Source organism: Limanda limanda, chromosome 5, assembly GCF_963576545.1.
Source record: "Limanda limanda chromosome 5, fLimLim1.1, whole genome shotgun sequence".
In the NCBI taxonomy this organism is placed as follows: domain Eukaryota; kingdom Metazoa; phylum Chordata; class Actinopteri; order Pleuronectiformes; family Pleuronectidae; genus Limanda; species Limanda limanda.
Genome location: NC_083640.1, coordinates 5,449,151 through 5,470,193, shown reverse-complemented (window position 1 = coordinate 5,470,193; position 21,043 = coordinate 5,449,151). Strand labels below are relative to the sequence as shown.

General features: G+C 40.1%; 2 protein-coding genes across 2 annotated transcripts; one reads left to right on the top strand and one right to left on the bottom strand.

The window, feature by feature from the left end:
- Positions 1–909: 909 nt before the first annotated feature.
- trmt2a (tRNA methyltransferase 2 homolog A) lies at positions 910–8,725 on the top strand. The gene is made up of 12 exons (XM_061072320.1): positions 910–974; positions 2,288–2,914; positions 3,491–3,599; positions 4,974–5,155; positions 5,239–5,353; positions 5,469–5,584; positions 5,677–5,788; positions 5,922–6,044; positions 6,193–6,268; positions 7,335–7,451; positions 7,541–7,637; positions 7,756–8,725. Exons 2-12 carry the CDS (start codon positions 2,295–2,297, stop codon positions 7,937–7,939), a joined length of 1,851 nt encoding a protein of 616 aa, XP_060928303.1. The 5' UTR covers positions 910–974; positions 2,288–2,294; the 3' UTR covers positions 7,940–8,725.
- Positions 8,726–8,784: 59 nt separating this feature from the next.
- On the bottom strand, positions 8,785–19,890 carry dgcr8 (DGCR8 microprocessor complex subunit). Its single transcript, XM_061072319.1, has 14 exons — positions 19,825–19,890; positions 18,501–19,468; positions 16,247–16,412; positions 15,543–15,685; positions 14,818–15,157; positions 14,513–14,710; positions 14,093–14,194; positions 13,751–13,849; positions 12,788–12,870; positions 12,481–12,581; positions 12,219–12,325; positions 11,675–11,802; positions 11,306–11,419; positions 8,785–10,834 (listed from the first exon to the last, which is right to left on the bottom strand). Exons 2-14 carry the CDS (start codon positions 19,188–19,190, stop codon positions 10,751–10,753), a joined length of 2,355 nt encoding a protein of 784 aa, XP_060928302.1. The 5' UTR covers positions 19,191–19,468; positions 19,825–19,890; the 3' UTR covers positions 8,785–10,750.
- Positions 19,891–21,043: the final 1,153 nt, after the last annotated feature.

The window sequence follows — 21,043 nt, the reverse complement described above, 5'->3', positions numbered from 1 at the left end:
TTTTGTTGATTGTAATTGTTTACCCCTGGCATTGACAGTTTTTGTGTGTATAAGTTGTCAATAAAGTATAAAAAAAAATCTTTCTATCAATACTTCGTCACTTAGTTTAGTTTGCTGACTTCAGTTTATAAAAAGAGAGAAAGTTGGGCCAATAATACAATACATATATACAATATATAATAACGTAATCCACATGGGATGGTCTGTTTGGTGTATATTAGATACTTTTTTTATTTGTGGACTTTACACACTTTATACTAATGCATCTGTAATTATATTATTTTGTTCATAAGATACATACAACTAGTAATGTGTCCTTCCGCGGCGAGGCTTCCAAGCGTTTGTCAAGTGATCCAGGAAGATTTTTGTGAAGCGCGTATACTCGTATATGATCTCATAAATACAGACACCATATTAATAAATTCATCATTTATGAATTGGCATCACAAACATCATTCATTCATTTATTCAATTCAAAGCTTCGCACACCAAAGCCATGGTGTCGTTAGAATCATTCTGCCTGCTTTACATTTATTGTCCACTTGATGGCGCAGGAGAGCACATGAAGCACCATGAAGCTTCGGCCCATGAGTGAAGCAATTGGATGGAAAGCTTCAATACTTCAATGCTTCAAGCTTCATGAAGCTTCATCTCGCCATCACTAAATACAACATACAATACAACTTGTTGCTGCCTATCTATGTTGTGTGTTGTTTTATGTATATGATTGTCACATCCTGGTTTCAAGACACATTAAGACAATGCAAGAGAAGCTTTACTATCGTTGAAGCTAGATTCACAGACGACAAAGGGACTAAAACCAAATGAAACCGCTCAAATGACGATCGAGTCCCGGGAAAGTGACTACTACCACTTTAAGAAAGTTGAAAGGTCACGCAAACACGTGGCGAAACCAACATGGCGGCGCCCTGTGTGTTCCAGTGAGCGGTGCAGCTGCATGTAACTGAGAGGAGGTAAGACACATGCTCACTGTGGCTGGTGGTTAACAGCAGAGGAAACTGTCAAGTGTCACTTTTTAACACTAGATGCTGAAGAGGCGTTGGTTGACTTCAGTAAAATCTCCACTTCCGCCTGTAGCTAACGATGTATTCTTGTGTGCAGGCTTTTATTGTGACATGCACACAAACACTCACGTCTTTAAATGCAACTAGCTCCTGTGCATGTCCCTGTTATAAAGTGCAGCTGTTTGTTTATCTACATCTCATTTAAACGTATTCATGTTTTGCAGACGTGACGTCACGTAAAGCTTGACGTTTGACTAAACTATAGTGCAGGTATCATGTCGTTTTATTGTGAAAAGCCATTAATAACAAACAAAAACAATCCTCTGAACTGTACAGTAGTTTACAAAAAACGACATGTGATAAACTTACTGAATGTAACATTGAAATGGGAACGGGAGTTCAATATTAAAGGGGTTGGTACTGGCATTGGTCAAAACACAGACATCTACCAAGATGGAGGGATGATACGCCTCTAATAAAAACTAAACAACTTGGTTCACAGTAAATAACTGGAGGCAGTGTGTTCATGCATCCATCTTTACTGCTTATCTCATTTCTGCTCATGCATAAAGGTCCAACCGTTCTGTGACAGGGTTTCTCAGATGATCCTTGAGAACGTTTTGCTGAGGATCCCTGGAATTTTTGTACCTGGGGTTGATACTAGATGGACCCATGGAAAAACGCTTGTTTAGAGATAGTACTGCCCCCCCAATTAATTTGCCAGGGAGTTTTTATATTTATACATTTCACACACAGAGGTAGATTGAACATGTTTTTTTTTTTTTTCCCACTTTATTTATTGGTTTTCACAATTGAAAATGAAGCCTCATACATACAGACTTAAATGAACAAAATTTCCTCCCCCCCACCCCAGGGGACAAACAGAAAAGAAAAAATTAAATAATAATAATTAAAAAAAATATATATATATAGACATCATTGTCATCAATAAAACAAAACCAGACAAAACATAAGGTGTGTGTGAGAACATTCATGTGGTTTTCAGTAATGATAGATGATATATACAATATATACTGTACATGACATATAGGGCAAAACTTCACACCTGTTCAAGCAGGTATGTAATAAAAGGTTGCCATATCCTGCTTAAGTTAACATTAGGACGTCGCCGAGCCAGTCTGATCTTTTCTAAGATTAAACATGTTTAACAGGGACTTTAATAAAACACTTTTTCCTCACACATATTTTGGAGCATATGTCTCATTCTGCCTGTTGACTGTGTTGTCTGTGTGTCCACCCAGCAGAGCGATGGCAGATGTTAGTGACAGCCCACTGGCTGTGACTCCCCCCTCAAAGGAAGAGACACCTGATGTCCCCCCCCAGGACCTCAGCACTGATGGTGTAAAGTCTGACGTCAAAGCTGGGGAAGATGAGAGCGAGGGAACAGCCGACCCGAGCGCGTACCGCTACATCAAAGAGGAGCTTTTCACGTCCGAGATCTACAAAGTGGAGATCAGGAACCTGCCCAAGTTCGTCGGCTTCAACGACCTGAAGAAGTTCCTGGCCCGGCACGGCCTCAACCCGCACAAGATCAAGCTGTTTGGCAAGAACCCGTTCGCCTTCGTCACCTTCATGAACGAGGAGGAGCGGGACAAGGCCATGAAGATGGTGCACGGCATGCAGTGGAAGGGCCAAGTGCTGAGCGTCCGGCTGGCCAAACCCAAAGCTGACCCCATCCTGAAGAGGAGGCAGGAGGAGGAGGAGGCGGGAGGGCAGCCTCCAGCCAAGCGGGCAGAGGGCGACCAGGAGGAGGAGCCGCTCAGCGTCCAGATAGCCAATGTGGTGACTCCTCTGTGGAATGTGCCTTATGAGGAGCAGCTGAGGAGGAAGGAGCAGGAGGTGGTGGGGGTTCTGCAGAGGCTGGCAAAGTAGGTGGTGTCACTGGCCCGGTTCCCACCTTTTTATATTATCATCTGATCATAAGTGGACAGCTCTTAGGTCACCCGTTCACCTCCGCTATCTAAATGCTCCCGGAATGTGTCTACGGTGACCACTTGTGATTGGATCTCACCTCCTCTTCTATATGCATATAGGTTTCAGAGGATGAAGACTTACTGTTTGCATTCTGTGTTTTTTCTTTTAATTGATCAACTCCTTTTCTTTTTATTATGTGTTCTTATTTTGTATAAAACTATGAGAGTTTTTTAATATATTTTGCATTTTACGAAATAATCCTTCAGCCACATATGCATCGGCCACCAGGGGGAGTCGCTACATGTTGCATATAATGGCTTCCAACTTAACCATGTTTATAATGATATGGAAAACACAACTCCCCACACAAGAAGTTATTTTGTCGGTTTTATTGATGGATTTATCTATCGTACAAGTCGATTCTGCAAAAACACGATTGAGGGGAAAGAGCTCTGTGTTTCTGCAGTGGAAAAAATCCACATCATACAGTTAACAACTTCAAAATAAATGTCCCACTGTTTGTTTTTCAGAGAGATCGGAAGCACCAACAAAGCCATGCTGCCGTGGCTCTTTGCACAGAAAGGGAAATACAACAAAATGTGTTGTCCCCTGGGGGCTATTCAACCATCTCCTACACAGGTGCAGTCACACATCGGGTCTAACTTGGGTCTTACTGAACATCAGCCTCTGCACAGCTATATATATACAACTACTTTCATGATCTCATTTGAATAATGTAATCAACAAAATATAAGAAAATGTCAAAAAGCGTTTTCCAAGGGTAACGTCTCCAAATGACTCACAGTCCAAACAGTACCAGACCCAAAGATTGTTGATTTATAAAGACATAACAGTGTGAAAAGCAGAATATGATCCCATCTGAGTAGCTGGAGACAAAGTCAATTCTAAATTCCTGCTGATTTAAATTTTCTGTCAACCAGCAGATCAATTAATCAGTGAATTGTTTCTGCTTCAGGACAAAGCAGATTTATTTGAATAGCCCATCAGCAGACACAGAGGTCATTCAATGTGCTGTACAGAAAGACAAAGGCACACAAATTAGAGTACAGTATAAAACCATAAACTATATAACGCATAATACAGCAGATTTTAATTTGTTATCATAGCAGGTTATGTTTGGGTCAGATTTTAATAACTAGTGGGAGCTGGTTCCAGCCGTGAGCACAGTCATTTCCATTTCATCCTGTTTAGTTTCAACTCTCGGCCCCATGACGTGACCAGCTCCTGCAGATCTAAGACCTGTTAGGCCGATATACGTCAAACATTTAAGAAATATACTGAGTCATTTGCAATGGTCTGTAGTTATAAAGCACTTTATAGTCTATTCTTGATGACCAGTCAAAGGGCTGTAAAGTCCAGCTCAAAGATCTACGTGCTGTCAGTGGCTTTGTTCACTTTAACTGTTTCATAATATTTCAGTCTTATTCAATTTATGTAGTCTAACTAGGGTTGCAAAATTCCGGGAATATTCGAAGTTGGAAACTTTCCATGGGAATAAACTGGAAATGTTGTGGGTAATTTATACTAACTGTATTTACCTTGTCATATACAGACATAAATATAAACATTTTGTTTTGTCATAGGCTGATTTGAGCCCTGAGGAAACTTTGGGCACTTGACTATATTCTTCTGTATCGTTGTGTCATTCTTAACATAGGTCTTTGCACAGTATTTGCTAATGTACACAGCCTTTCCTTCTACATTGGATGGGGTGAAATGTCTCCACACATGAGATAGTGCACGTGGCATTGTTCTGTAGAATAAGATGAGAAAAAAGTTTGAAAAAAAACACTAATGCAATGCCAGAGATATAAATAGTTAGCCAAACAATTGGAATCGTCTGTGAAAATATTTTACAATTGATTTTCAAAATTCCCTAGCTTAACTTCCCGTGGAAAGTTTCCGGAAATTTACTGGAAACTTTCTGCCCCTTTGCAACCCTAAGTCTAACACTTCCAATCCTGTCCCCATTTCCCTGTCATGTGGTGGCAGACCGGCTACAGAAACAAGTGTGAGTTCCTCATCTCAGCCGGGGCAGACGGTGAAGACAAGACCATCGGTTTCCGTCTGGGGAAATACAAAGGCGGCTCGTGTGCTGTGGTGGGGCCGGCAGAGACCTGTCATGTCTCAGACGAGGCCAAGAGAGTGGTCTGCGAGTTTCAAAAGTTTATTAGGTAGTTACAATGTGTTTTTTAAGAACAGGAAATCTTTTCCAGAATGTTTCCTCTGTTGCGTCAACTCTTGATTTTGCCACCAGGACGACACTGTACTCTGTCTACAGCCCTGAGACGTATGAAGGACACTGGAAGCAGCTGACTGTACGAACGACGAGGACCAAACAAGCCATGGCTGTAGTGTTCTTCCACCCACAGGTGATCACATGTTCTCAGGTCTAACCGTCTGATTGAATAAAATAAAACAATTTAACATTAGACAGATTGTTAGATTTCACCCCTTGATATCTTTTTCTTGTTCAATGACTCCAAGAAAATTGAGGAAGAGGAGCTCAACGCTCTGAAGAGCTCCATGAAGGAGCACTTCACAGAGGGAGAGGGGAAAGCCAGCGGCGTCACCTCTCTTTTCTTCGTTAGAGAGGGTCAAAGGTGAGGGGGGGAGGGGGGAGCAGTTAGAGACTTACAGTCATCAGAATAATAAGATCCATTCAGCTGAACCTGCTGTGTCGTTGTCTGTGAAGGAAATCCCCTAACCCCGAGGACCTGCCCTGTGAGCTGGTAGCTGGAGAGAGCTGCATCAACGAAGAGCTGCTGGGTCTAAGCTTCAGAATATCCCCTCACTCCTTCTTCCAGGTAGGATTCACCTCAAAGGTTCTCTGGAACAGCTGTAAAGCCTCCATATAGAAAGTGCACAGGCGATAAGTGTGTGTGTGTGTGTCTGTCTGTGTGTGTGTGTGTGTGTGTGTGTGTGTGTGTGACCTGGCAGGTGAACACAGGAGCTGCAGAGGTGCTGTACTCGACGGTGGGGGAGTGGGCCCAGCTGGACCAGGACAGCACAGTACTGGACGTGTGCTGCGGCACGGGAACCATTGGCATCTCTCTGGCGAAGGTAAAGTTTGACGCCTGAGAATATGCTATAAAAACTAAAGCTGACAGATGTCGGTGATGGGATTCTCTGAAATTTGAGATGATGAATGATAAATGACCCGTTTAATGTTCATGACTGAATATATAAACCGTCTGATTTGTGTCTCCAGAGGGTAAAGAAGGTGATTGGGATCGAGATGTGCCAGGCAGCAGTGGAGGATGCCAAAGTTAATGCCAAGCTCAATGGTAGGACACCAGCTATCATCACACTGATGGCAGTTATATGCTGTTTGAGACGTCATTATTTGATATCAGAATGTCGACAGAAACATGGTAGAACTGTGTAAAGAGGACTCACATATGACAAGCACTAGTTCTGAAGTAGCTCCAAAACATTAACACACGAAACAGTCCATTCCTAAAAGGCAGGTTTACAACAAGCACTGCACTAGTACTTTTGCACACTCTGTCTACATATTCTTACACTCATAGTATATTATATTACCTATTGTATAGTCAAATACTTATATTCATACCTCTAGTATATATCATATATCGTATCATACTCTCTGTATATTCTTTGTATACATAAGTCTATATACACATATTTATACATGTGTACATGTTATAATTATTATCATTATATTACTATTACTATTATATTTACTGTTGCTGCCATTATTACTATATACTGCTATTATATACTGTACTATTTTTATATACTGTCTAACAATAACATTACCATCATATCATCAGTACTATTACCATCATCTTGCCACTGCACCTTATCTACCTATTTTATTTTATCTTGTGCTTCTGTTTTTTATTCTTTCTACCTCAATATTTTTTATTTTATTCTATTGTATTGTATTTTATTGTATTCAAATATACCGGCTGCTATGACGACTTAATTTCCCTTCGGGGAGGAATAAAGTTATCTATCTATCTATCTATCTATCTATCTATCTATCTCTCTATCTATCTATCTATCTATCTATCTATCTATCTATCTATCTATCTATCTATCTATCTATCTATCTATCTATCTATCTATCTATCTATCTATCTATCTATCTATCTATCTATCTATCTATCTATCTATCTATCTATCTATCTATCTATCTATCTATCATCTATCTATCATCTATCTATCTATTATCTATCTATCTATCTATCTATCTATCTATCTATCTATCTATCTATCTATCTATCTATCTATCTATCTATCTATCTATCTATCTATCTATCTATCTATCTATCTATCTATCTATCTATCTATCTACAAATGATTAACTCATGACTATATTTTAAGGACTAAGCAATGTTGAGTTTCACTGTGGTAAAGCTGAGGACGTGCTCCCCAACATTCTCAACGCTCTCGTCTCACCCAGTGTCACGGCCATCGTGGATCCACCGAGGGCAGGACTACGTGAGTAAAAGACCACAAATTGAAAATGGATTCCACCACCCACTTTTAGTGTGTCGCATGTTAAAATAATCTCTTTTAACCAAACACAGATTCCAAGGTGATTCTTGCCATCCGTAGAGCACAGCACCTGAAGAGGCTGGTTTACGTGGCGTGCAATGCAAAGGCGGCCATGACCAACTTCATCGAGTGAGTTGTAACAGTTAATTTTTGTTTTCAGAGCAGCTTTGTGTAAGAAAACAAGACATCACTGAGAAAGAGAGTGACTGGTTCTACAAAGTAATGGAATTGGATCTTCCTCTTTCAGTCTGTGCAGAGCACCGTCCAACAGAGTTCATGGAGCTCCGTTCCGTCCGGTGCGAGCCATGGCCGTGGACCTGTTCCCTCAGACCATGCACATGGAGATGATTCTGCTGCTGGAGAGAGTGGACTACGAATCCCAGAAGCAGCAGAGCAGCAGCAGCAGCAACCAGGAACCAACTGCTTCGTAGTCTTACAGGCAGTCCATATTAGAAATGTATGCACGCACTCAGCTCTTAAAATCCTTCAAAATTGATGCTAACATCATTTTGTTTAAACACCTGTATGACCTTATTCTTTAAGAGGCAATGTATCCAAACAATATCATTTAACTCACCAATGTCTCATACAGCAAAGTTGACTTATGTTACAATAAGGAATTGTCTAGTGATTCAAATAAACAGTTTTCTTAAAGTATGTATTGGACTGTATTTGCTTTACTGAGCTTCATGCTTTTCAGTTTGAGAATTTATGTCTATTGTTGGCTGTCTTAATATGATCGATTTTGAGAATTAAGTCATGATTTTATGTGTAATTCAAGAGGTGAAATATCGATCCCAGTCGCCTGTGTTAAAATTAGTATTGTGGTGCATCTTGTTAAGTAATACCCTAAGTTTCACAAATAAAGAAGCACTTTTATCATATCAGAACATTATAAGTATTTGAAAAGATTGAGCAAGAAATTGTCTATTCTGAAAGAACCACAAATTGTCTCTTGTGGAGGAGCAAAGGTTTGGGAATGGGTGACATTCAAAGGGGTTTCATAGAGCATGTGTTCTTCTTGCTGCTTATTCCTACATGATTCCTCTTTATTTTCATAACGGGATTAAATTGTGTCTTTTATAATTTGTACTTAATTCTTGAATTTTAAGACCATTAAGTTTGTTTTTAAATCATTTGATTTCAAAATTTGTTCAACTGTTATCCAGGACTATACAGCACAAGCGGATACTGTGGAATAAACAGCTTTTTCCTTTAATAAATTTCCTCTTCTCATCATTTACTGACTAAATAACAAATTTGAAAAAGCCTTCGGTCATTAGTCAAGATATTTTATTTTTGCATAACAAATATCACTGAAGTCATGGAGCTCAGATTGCAATACATACTTCATTTTTCTAGGCAACATCTCAAACGATTCATTGGTACAACTCAACGGCAACACATATAAAAGCATTATTTTTTTTCCTGTCTTCTCACACTTACATACACTTGGCAAGACTACACACAGAGAACGCACGTTCTTAAAGCAAACTACAATATCACAACAGCCTTGTGTTTAAACTGATGTGTCCTCATGAAAAAAAAAAAGGAAAAAGGAACAGACCCATTAATTGACAGCAGTTTCTATTTTGATCCAGCAACCTATGTGTTTGTGTATTATCCTTTGTTATAAATGTTCAGTTTGCAGCAACATTTACTCTTCTATAAATGCATAAGACAGCATGTAAGCTTTGGTATACACAGTTCTCATCAGCTTCTGTTGGACTCAACGACTTGATCGCATTTTTTTTTATGTCAGTGTGCCGACTACATTTTGCAAGGCTGCCATTTGAAAAAAAAAGTGTTTTTCTCATGGTTAAAAAAGTATGATCTGTTGTCATGACAATAGGAGACGTAAACAAACAAAATAACACGACCCAGTAAGATGAGTCTTGAAAAGAATCTGCACATACGTTGTCTAGGCTGTCTTCTTTGAAAAATACTAACTGGCTAAACAATAAATGCTTCATCAAGTTAAGGGGGGCTTGGTCTTTCCACTCCCTGTTGAAGGGTGTTTTAGGTCCAATGTGCTGTTTTTACTCTGAACCCTTCATGAAATGGATTAACTAAGGCAACATGTAGCCAACGGGAGTTTCTTTTTAATCAAAAGCAACAGTTACGTGGTTATATTGTGTGCATGGCTTTAGTACAAGAAAAAGCTAGCAAGAACTAAGAGTGTAAACGATCTTTCACCTTTTCAGTAACACTGGCCGTGTGCTTGGGTTTACATAAGTTTTAGGGCACCGTCAAAAATATGTGTGTGAAAGCTGTGAAAGGTCAGACTTCCACGCTGCGATTTGTTTTGCCACAAGAAGTGAGTGCTTTACTTGCGCCCTCACTCCCACAGATTGGAAGTGAACAGGAGGCGTTCACCACTGAAACATTCCTGTATGTGTGACCGGGCCCTTAGCCTGGGGAGCAGGACGTCAGGTTGTTGCATTAGCAAAGCAAAAAAAGGCAACAGATACAAGGAGTCATCTCCAAACATTCCAAAAACGCAGTTATTTCTGTACCGACAGCATGATCAGTCAACGAAAATATCAGACAGGAAACAAGTGCATGACAATAGCTCTGAAAAGTTATCACTTCAACATGATTTTTTTAATTTTATATCGTGCAAACCAAGACAGCAACTGTCCGTTCTGAGGAGAAACAACTTTTTTGTATTTCACCAAAAAATATCCAGAACACCTAGAGTTAAAATACAGTATAAACAAGTGACTTTGTTTCCCAATTAAATGAATGGTATAAATACACTAATATTAGTAGTCTCTTCCAAATACTTGAAGCACAAACAAAAACTAATAAGAGGGGCGGGTATAAGGTTCGCCGACTGTTTTTAAAACACTTCAAAACAAAACCAACGGAGTAGTGGTTCTTGCAGTCAAAGAAGCATGCAGTTTCATTTTGATGTGGTTCATCTGTTGTCGAGTCATGTTAACGTCTCTGCACCCTGGGCGATTTTTCTTTTTCTCCTGGTGCCATAGCAAGGGTGCATCTAAAGAGGTAGATGATATTTGCTCTACGGTCTGTTGTGTGCATTTAGTCCTACCCTTCCATCTACCAGCTGATCCAAAACAACGTGAACAAAGGAAGCAAAGCAGTTCTACCAGCCTGCTCTATGTGGAACTATATTGCCATTAGATCTCAGCGATGCATAATTAAGTGATGGGTGGTGGTGTGTGGTAAGTCTGACAGTGACTGGGGTTTTCAGTGCCGTGGTTCAGTGATTCCGAGACTCAGACGTCCACCGTGCACAGAGGTTCGCTCCCTGGCTGGGCGGACTCCATTATGGTCATCTTGGGTTTCTTTCTTGTCTCCTCCTGGAATTAAATTACAATAAAATTACCATTAACAATTTTTTTTTAAGCTATTCTGAAATGTACAATTACGCCAGTGGCAATGTCATTTTGTGAAGCTGGGACTGACGGCTACACCAGTCAAGATTTCTATTGTACTGCACTCGTCTTCCACGCCTCAGGCATTAAGTTAAGCCGCAGTAAGACAGAGTCCCACTAATTGCGACCCTTCAGATTTACCATTTCCCCTGAAGAAGTTTCGTGCTTCATTTGGATTAAAACTACCACCTTGTCTTTCCTTCAATGAGCTCTCTGGTGAGAACATTTTCATTGACGTACACAAAGTAAACCCTTCAGGTTCTTAGTTATGGAAGAAAAGATACATGTCAGAAACAAACAACCGGCAAAAACAGAAGGACAAAGGATTTAAGTTTTACACTTGACAGAAAAACAATACATTATACAATATTTTATACACAACAGATCTCTGCTCACCCTCTGCGTGGCCAGTTTTGTCATTTCTTCTTGCAGTTTGTTCAAGATGTGAAGGTTTGGCTTGTTCTTTTTGGCAAACATCTGCAGCTCGATCACACTCTTATCAGAGTTCTCCTGCAACAAATTACTCTTTTTTTAAAAATACAATGGTGATTGATGCCATACAGATGTTTTTTCAAAGAGACGAGTAACTTGAGTGAGAGGGTTTTATGTTGAAAAGACTTCTTGACAGCTTGAGTTGGCAAGCAGCCAACAAAGATGGAAAACAACATCATCTTCACCAAAACCATCCACTTGAGATACAAATAAAAGTTAACATTTTCCAACGACCTCAGAGGCGTCCCAGTTCCTTCTGAATGCAGAACCTACCTTCTTTACCATCTTATTGCTCTCTCGGCCATACATGCGCAGCAGTGAGCCCCAGTTCTTGACGTGTGGATGAAGCATCTGCAAGATCTTCTGAGACGCTAGTTGTTTTCCAACCCTCTTGTTCTTGCCTGTTGAAAAAGAGACAATTAAATATTGATTATAATGATTTGTTGCTTCTAGTAAGCACTTTACCTAAATGAATAGCTTCTATTATGATATGACTGTCAAGAGTTAAACTTAGAGATGTATATTGGCATGACACTGTTTTAGAAAATGTCCATTACTCCTTGAGCAATTTAAGCTCTGTTATAATATATTTTCAAAGCTTGAGATAATAATCACAACCTCCTCAATTCTGCACAATTCACGAAAAAAAACAACTGTATGTAATAATATCAACATGTGCAATGTGATGTGCAAGGTTTATTTTTCAGTGGTGAGCCCCCTCTGTAGCTAATTCTCCGGTTTTTACCCGCAGATCATGTCTGAAAAAACGGTTCGAGTGGTTCATCATCACTATGTGGTTAAAGGAGGATCTACTTACACCAGCCACGCACAGTATGTTTCCCACACGTCATCACATATTCACTCTTCTGGTTTTTTCCTGGGATCACCTCAAATTTAATGCTGGTGTCTCCCATCCCATGGTTTCTTCAGGAAAAAAAAAAAAGGACAATTTATTCATCAACATTTACAACCGGACCTGACAGAGAACAGGATCAGTAAAGTGGCAACTGTGAAATTGGTAGATGATTAAACTTGGTCAATATTTAGGTTGTTGTTGGTTTGAGTGTTCCAGCCCTTACCTTTTAAGGCACTCATGAAGAATCTGATATGGCGAAAGTAGTCCTGCTTTGTTGGTCAGCTCATACACCCTTGAGTCTTCTATATTGATATGATTAAAATACTGTGGGGAAGAGCACATTGAAGGGTTGGTGTGTTACTTGTCATTTTAAAAATACATTCACTTTAAGGTCAAACAGCTTGGCATTGCCCATCATCTAAACTTGGGTTACGGGCTCAGTGTGTTGAGCTTTAGCTTCATCTATTCCATTTCACTGAATATATATGGAGAACATGAATTGCTTTGAAAACAGAAAAAAAGAAAAGTACCTCCAGTTCATCGCCTTCTGAAGGTTTCTCCTCCGAGGTCTGCTTCACAAAGTCAGGGATGAGGATTTCCAGTGTGGCTCGAGCTGCAGTGCACATCATAACACCAGTGAGAACAGAAGTAGCATAGCAACAAGTGACCAGTGTAACCATCTGCTGTGTATAGTAAGAATTGGAAGGTGCCACAATAACTCGCTGTTCGGGGAGAGGAATATCATTATTCATATTAATTAAGGGTATTATATAGGGCTGCACGATATTATTGTTTAATATCGCGATGACAATATGATTTGCGATAAATAAACATAAACAGTGGCTAAGGACGCAGCGACCACAGAGAGCTCCACAGCCGGGAGGAGGCACACAGCCCGGCCACAGCACCACAAAGTCTGGGCAGACACCATGGAGCCTTGCATAGCTCCACTTTGTTCACCTACAGTGTTCATTTGGGTCTTTTCATAAATGATTGGACCGTTTGAACATTTTTTTTTTACAATTTTTAGCGGCTCTGTCAGTAATTTACATCCTTTCCTGCGTCTCGATCATTCTCGCCGTGCACTGCACCAACACACCTCAATCTCCTCTAGCTCTACATACATTTACTCATTTGACCAAGTTAGTTTTTTTTTACTCAGACTGAGTTAACACATGTTTCCGATCACACTGTGTGTGTGTGTGTGAGAGTGAGAGAGAGAGCAGGACGGCTGATGATGCGCTGCTCTGAAGACAGATTTAACTAATTAATAAAAGCATTGATCATAATGGGATTATTAGTGTTGATATTGTGGCTTTGAGACTTCAGCTGAGAGAGAAAAACAGAGAGGGGGAGATAGAAAACGTGTATCATGCTTGATGATATTGCGATGCTGATAGAGTTTCGATATATCGTGCAGCCCTAGTATTATAATTTGTTTGACACTGATCACATTGCTTAATACTGTAAATAAATAAATTTAAAAAAATTACCAGCTTTATTCTTGGCAAGCTTTTTACTGCTTGCGGTTCCTGTGCCGTAAGTCACTCCATCTATAATGACTGACGCTCCAAAGGGTTCACTTGGGTTTTCTGTGAGGCAAAAAGAAAACTGGTTCATTTGATATGAAAATCTTGTAAAACTAAACATGTGACCTTTAATTTATAAGAAACAACAGCCAGACTTATGTGTGTACATGTGAAAACATGTAAATGCTACAGGGGGGAATGTTAATGTGTAATGGGATGTAGAGGACAATAGAATGAACACGAGTAGATTTTCAGATGATATTCAACAAAGAAACTCAGCGGATGATACTTAACAGAAGAACTTACCACATTCAAAAAAGTTGTAAACAGGTCGAACCTTGAGGACACGTTGCATATATTCGTGCAAAATGCAAACTTCAGATTTTCCATTGGGGTTGATGACAAATTCTGTTAAAAGAAAATGTTTAAAATTAGAAAATTCATCAAACAACATTACACTTATCAGAGACTTGACTTGATTTCTTCAAAAGACATAAAGAGAGGTTAACTATTCTGTTAGATTGCGTAGAGGAATAAAAAGGATTCTTGCCCTGGTCATCATATATACTGTATACACAGTGTGGATCTTCTGTGTTTTAACAGTTAGAGAGTAACCATGGAGTTCTATGGTAGAGCCATTAGTCAGTATATTAGATACTATCTGCAATGAAATACTGGTAATAAAAAACAAGAACTGTGTGAATATGTAAGTTTTATATGTGTTACCTTTCTTAGTGGGGGCATCTTGGACTGACAGTGTGATGAGCTTCTGGTTGGCGGGCAGGATGGGCCTCTCGGTCTCCGCCTGCTTCCTCTTCATGTCTCTGTTGAACTGCCTTCGCTCAGCCCAAGTACGAAACTTCTTGACAGTGACTTGTTCAAAGTCGAAGCATTTTTCCAGATACACACGAAACTCTTCAAGATCTGTGAAGAGGTTTCATCAAGTTAGTTCACTTAGCGGGAAAAGGCCACAAAAACATAAGAACCTTTCAAAAGTCTTTCAGGGCCAATATACTATGGCGAGCTCTTACCTACTGACTCATCCTTGCACACTTCCACCTTTGCCCTGACTTGTCCTAAGGCTCCGTGGGCAATGTCAAAAGGTCGGATCACTTTAACCTGCAGGTTGTTGTCAGTGGTACCCTCTCCATTTGGGGCAAAGTCAGTCAAAATGGAGGGAGGGACGTCTAACTGCTCCTCGGTTGTAGCATCCAACATGTCTGCTCCTTCTTCACCATTAGCCTCCTGCATGGGCTTTACCGGAGACTCCACTGCATCAGTTGTCATCTCCCCGTTCAGCTCCTTTTCCTCATGATCCTTCATTTTCTTGTAATGCAGGCAAGGGATACTGCTGGTGGGAGGGTCATGTTTCTGTATCGAAAAGAAGGAAGAGTAGGGACAGAATGTTTAAACAGTTCCAATACATACCTGACTTTATTAAGGGCTAAGTTGCAAGAGCGATAAAAAAGTTTTCTACATGGTAGACTATGTGTTACCAAGAAAAATACAGTGATGGCAATTTTCAGTTAAGCGATCGATTTGAACCATATTTTTTCCCCAGCAGCCCAATATGGCCAGCATTTGCTAATTTCACACAAGCCCCATTGAATCTAATATATAGCAATATATAGAACCAACAATTTGGTTGAGAGACCTGACGTGGATGGGGACGCAACTCATACTTTGATGAATACCCCTGCATTGTTTACATCAGGGTGATGTGTTATTTAGGCATGAAATGTGTGTAGCATCTTACCCTAATACTGCCAGTCCCGAGGAAATATGGTCTGGACCAGGTGACCACTCGAGTTTCTCTGTGTAGGTAGACTGGAATGCCTGAGTTATGGAATGTCATGATCCATCCATCAGGTAGAGGCTCAGTGGGTGGACGCCCTCGACCTAGCAAATGGATCGATGCAAATGCAGGCACAAATTACAACATTATTACATCATGTGGTTAAGGGATGCGTCTAGTAAGACGACAGGCTTGGAATTAATGTTAAAACAGTTTTTTTTTTATGTTTGGTTTTAGGTTGACAATCTTGTATGAGTGTTAAAACCCACCTTGGAGATAACTTCTGTCACCCGCGAGTTGACTCAACATTTAACAAAAAAATAACAAAATACACTACAAGCAGTTTATAGCATAATAATTCACTTCTATATTTTTTATGATACTAAATCTGAGCACTACAGCACAGAACAAACGCTTACCTACTTTCGTTGTGCAGGTCTTACCACCTCTGCAAGGCAGTTTCCCGGGGGAAACCTTGTGATGTATTCTATATTGGCAGTGCACGCAGCCGTACCCTACTGTTCTATTCAACTGGATTCAAAGTACACACATGTACTACACACTGAATAGAATATGTTGTGTTGTGCCCCTCAGACCCGAAACTACGTTCAACTGCAAGTTCGTTGATAGAGCCCAACCCTTGAACAGACAGATCCACCACTCACTCTTCAGGACAGTCTTAATTTTGGTCATCATAGGCTGAACACCTCCTTCTTCACCATCTGATGGATGATCACTGTCCACGCCATCTTTGTCATCAGATGGACGCATCTTTTTTGGCACTGGCATGCCCTCCTCCAGCAGAGCGTCGACATCGTTGTCAAACTCCTCCTGTAAGAGTCAGTGGTTAGGGCCGGGCGGGAAGGATGGGTCACAGGTTTACAGGAATTTATTATGTTTCAACTGAGAAGAGACTTCACCTGATTTGATGAATTAACTGAGCATTGGAAGAAGTAAAAAACAAAACTACACTTCAACGACAGCAAAAATTACCAGTTCCACTTTTGAATTTGGAAACAAATTATATTTAACATTTATAAACAACTAACACAGATTAAATGATGCATTAAGCATTTTCTATCCCTCAATGTTACTATTGATTAACTTGTATAAAAAGGAAATCCAGCATTTAGTGGGGGAAATAAAAAGGTCACTGACCTTATTTGGTATCTCACTTGTCATTTTCAGTAATAAAAAGCAAAGACAAAGAAAAACTCAAATGTATGTTACCTTATGGGACAATTGGTCCTGATTAAATCTGTTGTATCTATTGATGCAGAAAGGTTTCCCAGTGTTGCAACAGCAATTGTTGTGGAGTTTTGATTATTTTCTTACTGGCCCATTAGGGAACACCCAATTTATATTTTTTACAATTACATAATTACATTTTCTGCCATATATCACTAGGGCCAATCGCTAAACTATAATCTATACTATTAAACAACAAAGCCTATTTTATTGATTTTGAAAATCTCAAGGAGAAGCCTATCATGTCACTTCAAATACGTCACCACAACGCTATTCTGCACTTAATATTTGGAACTATCTGGCAGTTTCCCTCGGGTTAATCTCTAGAAACAGATTATACATGTGAATATGCAGTTTCTAATTCGACTAATCAGGTTTGAGCAGGCCCTGGTTGCCTGCAGGTAAAGAGTGTGGAAAGAAAAAGTGGCATAGCTACGAACTGCAATGCATTGGCTATCTGCTTTTTAATGCGTTTGTATTCAAATGCAGAAATGTCAAAATGTTATGCAGACAAAAAAAAATTGTGTGGAGAAACATTCAACCTGTTTGCTAAATGAAACTAGTCGGACAGTAAAGTGTACGGTGAACAGAAGATAAGAGTCTTGGCCTGGATATCTGCTGCCTACACCAGACGCCCCAAATTATCGGTCGGCTCCAGAAGCTAATTCCTCGTCAGACGATAGCTGATGCGTTCTCTATGTGAAAACCAAGCAGCACAGTGTTAAGTGTTGATTTATCTATAGCTACCACAATACTTTTGAACAGAAAGAGTAGTGGCCATTGAGATTTTTACCAAATGTAATTTTTTTTTTTAAGCCTTCCCAATGCCAGTGAGTTACATTGTAACTGGGGTTATAAAGCTGCATGGAAGCTATGTCATGGTCTTCATTGCTACATTCAGGTTGGGGTGCTTTTTGATTAAGAGTGATCAACCATACATCTTCGGTACAAGACACAACATTTATGGCAGTGTTGTGTCAATTAAGGAAACCCCAAAAAAAAACACTTAAAAGAATTTAATGCCACCAAAATGATTCTTTGCCTCCCTAAGGCTGAAAACTGCAGCGTAAGAAACACTTGTTTGGAGCCATTATGGACATAAAATGCAAAACATGTTTTTCATATGAGCCAATATCTGATTGGCCCAAATGATGTGTCGCATGTTGATGTTATATTGCAGCCAAAATGGAGCACATGTTCAATCTTTGTTCCAGACATTCTGTTTGTATTGTTTTTGTCTGCTCCCCACCCGAATTCAATCGCTCTTTTTAAATCCCACATCAAAACCCACCTGTTTAGGCAGGCGTATAACTTTTAATGTTCCTGTCTGCCAAAATTGTTGTTCTGCTGCTGCTCTGCTTTGTGCATTTTAGAGGTTTTAGAGATTTGTTTTGACTGTGTTGTTGACTGTTGTGCGGAGACCTTGAGTGTCCTGAAAGGCGCCTTATAAATAAAATGTATTATTATTATTATTATTATGCCATCACAGTCCTGAAACGGTAGGGGAGGCTGTATAATAGAACAGGGTGGATAAAACCCTGCATTGTAAGGGTGGTACTTTTCAAATTGTACATACAATATCATTATAATGTTACTGTTTGAAAGGGATGGAGAAATTTGGTGTGTAGCTGACAATGAAAAGGGATACTGCAGAAACAAGAGCAGACGTACCTCATATGAGAAAGCCACGGCCTCGTCACCTGCGTGCTCCTGCTGAGCTATGACCTCAGACTTAAAGCCGCCTTGCTCCCCATCGTCTTGATCCAGGAAGTTCTCGTAGAAGTCGTCCAGCTCATCCAGGACGGCATACTCTACCTTGTTTTCCAGATCTACCTCAGCCTCCTCTGACCTCCTGCATATGTTCCCTGCTCCAGAGCTTCCCTCAGCTGCCTCATGCAACTCACCGTTCAGGCCGTCTAAGCCACCAACACTCCCTCCCTCCTGCCCTTCACCTGTGTACAGAACCTTCCTGTCTTTACTATTGCTGCTGCTGGTGCTGCTGCTGCTTTCGGTGAAGCTCACACGGATCTTAACATCTCTGAGCAGCTTGAGCTCTGGTAGGAACTTGGTGACCGGGGGAGCGTGACGAGCCGTTCGCGGGCACACGGGGACGGGACCGGCCTCATCTGAGCGGTGGCTACAGAAAGTGACCGAGCCCTTGCTGAGGGGCTGCTGTGGCTGGGCTTCCCCGTCATCTGGGGTGTATGTGTATCCATCACCACCAGAGCTAACGTCCATTACCTCTGCGTCACTGGACGTTTGCAGGGGAGGTGGTGGAGGTGCTCTGCCCTCATCTCGGCCAAAATCATCAGGTGGCTCCAAGGGGAGAGGGGGTAGAACATCATCTATCTCCATGTTCATCTCTGTGAGCCACTACAACGTGCACTGACTAATAATATAGTGTGTTTAAAATCTGACCTGTAGAGAAACCTTCCTTCTTATTTAATGCCACAATTCATGCAGAAGCACATCCCTGTATAGACCACGTACCAGAGGAGAAAATGCTAAGCTGACTACATTGTTCTTTTCATTAATGTAGACAGCTTTCAGAATCACTGTCTCAATTATTGGAAATCACAATGCATTCAGCTTAATGGGTTTTCAGGCACTGATCATCCTCCACTGGGATCTTCTAGGGGCTGGAGGAGAGGACCAGAGAGAAGAGAGAGGACATGTCAGGACAACTTTATGACCAGTAGCCTAATAAGACTGCGCATTGTCCCTATGACTATTCTGATGCTAACATGTAGCTGCTGACACATGACTTTCACCCGGGTCTCTTAGCCCGGGTACACGGTTAATAATGTTTAACCCGGTTCATATCACAAGCTAAGTCAATGTTATATGAGAGCATCTGTTCAGACTGCAGCTGCACCAAGGCCCTGGTAACGTTATCATCCACGCTGCTGTGCTAGCGACTAGCCAGACGTCTACGGCCACAGAAATGCTAAGCTAGGCTAAACTCAGTCAGGTGAGACATTGAGGGAATACTCACCGATAGATATGACACGACTGTCTCCTACTTGGCGCCTGACTACCTTTCTAAATTAGTGTATTTGCGAAGAGCCGCCATAAGGACTCGGTGGTAGCGCCGCCATCTTGGAGAAAAAAAACACAGCGGAAAAGCGTCCCCGGAGCCCCGCCTTCCACTACCGGCTTTTTCATGACTGATGGGTCAGCGGGCCAATCACAGAGCTTCTCAGGGGCAGCTTCCGGTATGGTTCTACCGATTCAACCAATCAAGCGTTTGACTTTTTTTCTTAGACGAGCAACATGTAAAGCGCCAAAATTATTATTCTGGAAATTAAGGAAACATCAAATAATTCAGAAATATTTTGATATAACTACACATTATTAAATTTTTAAGTCTTCCCAATATTATTAACTAAAGAAAAATAAAATAACTTAAAATTACAATAATTGTGTGTGTGTAATGTCTTTAAACACTACACACTTTTACTTTGTAGTTTGTTAGTTACAACATGTGAAATGTTTAAAATCTTATTACATGACGCATCAACTAATTTTCTTAGTCAGCCATGTCTCTCGATGGTGCTTGAATAAAATAATCATAAATTGAGTAAAATAAGAGTGTGTAAGTATTTAAAAACTGCTGTTCATGTTATGTGTTGACATCTTTAATTTACAGTCAATGGTTGATCTTTTACGTGACAGATTTTAGAATATAGGAGAAGATGGTGAATTTCCCTTGTACGTTAATATTTTGAATTAACTACAAATTATTACATTTTGAAGTCTTCCCAATATTATTAACTAAAAGAAAATAACATAACTTAAAATTACAATAATTGTGTGTGTGTAATGTCTTTAAACACTACACACTTTTACTTTGTAGTTTGTTAGACACTACATCTGAAATGTTTAACATTTTATCACATGCATCAACTAATTTTCTTAGTCAGCCATGTCTCTCGATAGTGCTTGAATAAAATAATCATAAATTGAGTGAAATAAGTGTGTAAGTATTTAAAAACTGCTGTTCATGTTATGTGTTGACATCTTTAATTTAAACTTTAAACTAGTCGTTTACTTTAAACACTACACACTTTTACCTTGTAGTTTGTTAGACACTACATGTAAAATGTTTAAAATCTTATATCATGCATCAACTAATTTTCTTAGTCAGCCATGTCTCTCGATAGTGCTTGAATAAAATAATCATAAATTGAGTGAAATAAGTGTGTAAGTATTTT

What these genes read in the sequence shown, in the direction of transcription:
- dgcr8 (XM_061072319.1), bottom strand. Translation starts at nt 19,190, where the DNA reads ATGAACATGGAGATAGATGATGTTCTACCCCCTCTCCCCTTGGAGCCA. An exon ending in TCGGGACTGGCAGTATTAGG is followed by an intron (nt 15,158 to 15,542) that starts GTAAGATGCTAC and finishes TTTTCGATACAG; the next exon opens with AAACATGACCCTCCCACCAG. An exon ending in GCTTGCCAAGAATAAAGCTG is followed by an intron (nt 12,871 to 13,750) that starts GTAATTTTTTTA and finishes TGTGCACTGCAG; the next exon opens with CTCGAGCCACACTGGAAATC.
- trmt2a (XM_061072320.1), top strand. Translation starts at nt 2,295, where the DNA reads ATGGCAGATGTTAGTGACAGCCCACTGGCTGTGACTCCCCCCTCAAAG. An exon ending in TTCAACCATCTCCTACACAG is followed by an intron (nt 3,600 to 4,973) that starts GTGCAGTCACAC and finishes ATGTGGTGGCAG; the next exon opens with ACCGGCTACAGAAACAAGTG. An exon ending in CCCCTCACTCCTTCTTCCAG is followed by an intron (nt 5,789 to 5,921) that starts GTAGGATTCACC and finishes GTGACCTGGCAG; the next exon opens with GTGAACACAGGAGCTGCAGA.